Genomic DNA, 4,070 nt, shown 5'->3' on the forward strand with positions numbered 1-4,070 from the left:
ACCCAAGGTCGTTTTCAAACAGAAGGTAATTGATAACTGTAACGAATCATCATTTTAATCTTGACCAATTTTTTTTTACCGTTGCATAAAATTTGCTTCCGGCGATGAGTGATGTCACGATTGCAGACCATTTTTTTAAATTGATATAGAATATTATCGGTAGACTGTATAATAATAAATGACGTTTATAAAATAAAATGACGTTGAGTATTATGATCATGCTTGTCATTGCATTTGTAGGATGGGGATAGCGATTGTGGAGGGGATTGTCGGCAACTCAATACCTTGAAAGAAAAGATTTCATCAGGTTTCGTTCTTTGACAGTCGAACCAATACAACTTTAATACGATTTCCTTAGTTATTGTGGTAATAAAAATAAACATAAACATAACGTGTTTATATACCTGTTTCGATTATAATAAATTTTCATAAATCGAAAAATAACGTGCAGTTGTGCTTTTGCCAGTTTGGATACACCTACTTGATAAGCGCACATAATTTTATCCAATATAAAGGAATTGAAAGTAATAATTTACTACAAGCAATTTATTTATGTATGTTTAATTTATTATAAATTAACTAGTGTAGTGAAGGAAATTGATCGTCTTCTTTGTACTAGAGTACTGACTCAAGATTTAAATCGTTTTTCTCTTATCAGTCATTTTCTTATCGTATAGAGTATCAATCTGTACGTTAAAAATAATTAACTTTTATAGTTAACAATTCTTACTTGATCATTACGATGATAAAAAATAATTAAGGTGTTATCAATTTATTATTTTAATAAAAAGAAAACGAACTTTTATTACTTTTGTAATTTTTATTACAACTTTGCTGTAGACTGAACTGTAATTTTTTAATACACTCTTCTCAAAATACATTACACGATCGTCTATAATTTCCATTAATCTTGTTTTGTATAATTGTATGTTAGTGATGTGGCGAGTAACAAGTGCTTAATATCTTAAAAATATTTTCAGGCAATGGGGTTCCAATTCATGAAGATTTTTCCATTGATATTTTTCTTTCAAGGTACAGTAAATTTACAAAAAGTTTAACTCTACAATGGCTTGCGAATCGTGTTTCATAATATATATATATATATATATATATATATATATATATATATATATATATAATTATCAGTAATATTTAAATATTAATTATTTAATATTTACAAATATTTATAAGTCTGAATTTATAATACAAGTCTTGTTATTTGATTTTTTAGTCCTACAATATGTGAGGGCTGATTTGAAGGTAGACAGACAAGACTTAAGAATAGTTGTCAATGATAGTAATACGTTTGATTTATATTTGACGTAAGTATTGTGTGCCGTCAATTAAATGGGAATAAAGCTCTTGTCATTTTCAGCCTAAAATTAAGTAATAAAATGATTCATAAATTTTTTTTTGTACTTTTTTTTGACGGATTAATGATAAAGAATTAATTAAAGTTTTAAATAAAATAATTTTATACAGTTTTCCAAATTTGAAAAGTTCTTTAAATTGAATTTTTTTAAACTATGCAGTGCTAGCTTTTTTCTCATAAAGTATGTAATTTCATAGCTAAATCTTTCAATTAAGAATTGTAAAAGATTAAAAAAAAAAATTTGTTACTTTTGAGGCACAATATGAAAAAGATATAATGCTGAAAATGAAAAAAAAAAAAAAAACAAATGCATCACTTTCAATTCTTTGATCAAAAGTCTAAACTTCATTTGTTTTACTTAAATTATTTAATTTTTTAGAATTTGATTCAATTTCTATACTAAAAAAAATTAACTTGATCCAGAAAACCATTCTTCAATCAAGAAAATGTTTATTTGTCATCTTTCATTAGTAGAAAAAATACTTAAATATATAAAAAAAAACAAATCTTATTATTTTTTTTCTTTTCAAGGCTAAAAATAGATAGATTTTTACTTTTTCATAGGGACTCTTAGTTTTGAACAGACTCATTAAAATTCAAAGTAGTTATAAATCGTAAACTTGTTTTACTTTTTGTGCAGAAACAAACTTTTAGATCAAATAAGCGTCAGTTTAAGTGCCAAACATGCAAATATTCTAGAAATAAAACCTGCCACGTTCAATGTCTCAAAGAATGATCGAAATACCCATTGGAACATTACTGTGATTGGGTTATCTCCCGGCTATTCAGTGATTAGTACTGATGTCACTCCAAATGTCACGAAGTAAGATATTTTATTTGTTATTTTACAAGAAATTATTTTATAATGGAAATAAATTCCCCAATTATCTATAGCAAGAAACTTAGAAGTTTTTTTTTACCGTGAATTAGGTGAAAACTGTTCAATATTTTTTTTTATCATAAAATAAGAATACAAATTATACTTTTTTAATTTTATTGTAATAAGGTAAAAGCCCCAATAGATGATCATGTACCAGTATATGATCACTCCATGTATTTATATACATATATTTATATACATATATTTATGAGTATAGATATACAAATACATGGAGTGATCATATACTGGTACATGATCATCTATTGGGGCTTTTACCTTGAATGTTGTGAAGGTTTTTAACTTCCCGCTAAGAAAATCGAAGATTTTCAAAAATCAGGAAGTTATTGGTTTTACCCCGTTTTTTGAAAATCGAGTTTTCATCAGATCTCGACATTTGAGGTCCTAGGAAGCTTCCCTGAATGTTTTCGAGATGATGTCCGCATGTGTGTGTGTGTGTGTGTGTGGGTGTGTGTGTGTGTGTGTGTGTTTTTTTTTTAGGGGGGGGAATCCTTTTTACGGATTCTAGGCATAGCTGTTTGGCCTGGATATGTGGCGACTCGACGCAGCGTCATACTAAAACTCGACACTAACGCCCCTACCCACTAAACCCTAAACCCCTTTTCCTTCTTTCCTCTAATCCCTCATGGAAACCGCCGTCAGGCATTACTTCGTGAAGGGAGGATCTAGCTACTGCTCTTCCTTCTGGTGGCTAAGGTGTTAACTACCTTCCTTCTATCTTCTGCTATTTGCTCTTTTTCTTTCGGTGGAACGCAAGTCTTTAAGGACTTCTGTTGCAAACGTGTTGGTAGCGTTCCAGGCAGCTTCTGATGACAACATTGCTTCCACTAGTGAATCTGATTGCATTCTCTGGTTCAGGATCCTCTCCAGTTCTTCACGCTGTGGATCGAAACGAGGACATACAAAGAAGACGTGCTTCGCGTCTTCAGCAGCTCCTGGGCAGGACGGGCACTCCGAAGAGTCGGAATGCTTAAAGCGGTGTAGATACTCTCGAAAACACCCATGTCCCGACAACATCTGCGTAAGATAGTAATTGACCTCACCGTGATTCCGGTTCAGCCAAATGTCGATCCGAGGTATGAGACGGTGCGTCCACCTACCCTCCTCTGCAGCATCCCATTGTAGTTGCCATCGGCCTATGCTCTTCTGCCGTTCTTCAATTCTAAGTTTTTCAGGGCTCAGTGCAGTTGACCTTTTTCGTTGGTAAAGGGCCCGTCTTTCCTCTGCTAGAACTCTAAGAGGTAGGGTTCCAGCAATGACGCACACTGCTTCTTCTGATATAGTGCGGAAGGCACTAGCTACTCGTAGGGCACTCAGTCGGTATATTGGTCCAGCTTTTCTCCATGATTCTTGGGTTTCCAGTGCATCAGCCCAAATGGATATTCCGTAAGTGAGCACTGATGTGACTACTGATGACAATAGTAGCCTCCTGCTCTGCATTGGGCCTCGGATGTTAGGCATCAGCCGTGCGAGACTAGCCCTCACTACTGACGCTTTGGCACTGACATGTTCCACCTGCTGCTTGAAGTTGAGTCGTACATCCAGCATCACTCCCAGATAACGGATAAATGGTTGTGATGTGATTTCTTGTTCTCCGACTCTCAACTTCATGGTTTCTACCGTTTTTCTGCTGGTGATGAGCACTGCCTCGGTTTTATGCTTGGCTAGTTGCAAGTTCATCATGTCCATCCACAAATTGACTCGTCTGAATGTAACATCAAATGCCATTTCTATCTCTTCGAGGTGCTTTGCGACAATCACGATAGCTACGTCATCCGCATATGCTACAAGTTTGACTCC

At 33.7% G+C, this 4,070-nt stretch overlaps 1 protein-coding gene across 1 annotated transcript; it reads left to right on the plus strand.

Moving 5' to 3' along the window:
• The first annotated feature begins 596 nt into the window (after nucleotides 1-596).
• On the plus strand, nucleotides 597-2,225 carry LOC123267782. The gene is made up of 4 exons (XM_044732625.1): nucleotides 597-688; nucleotides 981-1,032; nucleotides 1,232-1,322; nucleotides 2,013-2,225. The coding sequence occupies exons 2-4, from the start codon at nucleotides 984-986 to the stop codon at nucleotides 2,197-2,199; spliced, it is 327 nt and encodes a 108-aa protein (XP_044588560.1). The 5' UTR covers nucleotides 597-688; nucleotides 981-983; the 3' UTR covers nucleotides 2,200-2,225.
• The last annotated feature ends 1,845 nt before the right edge of the window (nucleotides 2,226-4,070 follow it).

This window comes from Cotesia glomerata, linkage group LG6 (genome assembly GCF_020080835.1).
Source record: "Cotesia glomerata isolate CgM1 linkage group LG6, MPM_Cglom_v2.3, whole genome shotgun sequence".
In the NCBI taxonomy this organism is placed as follows: domain Eukaryota; kingdom Metazoa; phylum Arthropoda; class Insecta; order Hymenoptera; family Braconidae; genus Cotesia; species Cotesia glomerata.

Bases quoted from the DNA above. Each gene is read 5' to 3' on its own strand.
- LOC123267782 (XM_044732625.1), top strand. From the start codon at position 984: ATGGGGTTCCAATTCATGAAGATTTTTCCATTGATATTTTTCTTTCAA. The intron at 1,033-1,231 runs GTACAGTAAATT...TTGATTTTTTAG, and splicing joins ATTGATATTTTTCTTTCAAG to TCCTACAATATGTGAGGGCT. The intron at 1,323-2,012 runs GTAAGTATTGTG...CTTTTTGTGCAG, and splicing joins ACGTTTGATTTATATTTGAC to AAACAAACTTTTAGATCAAA.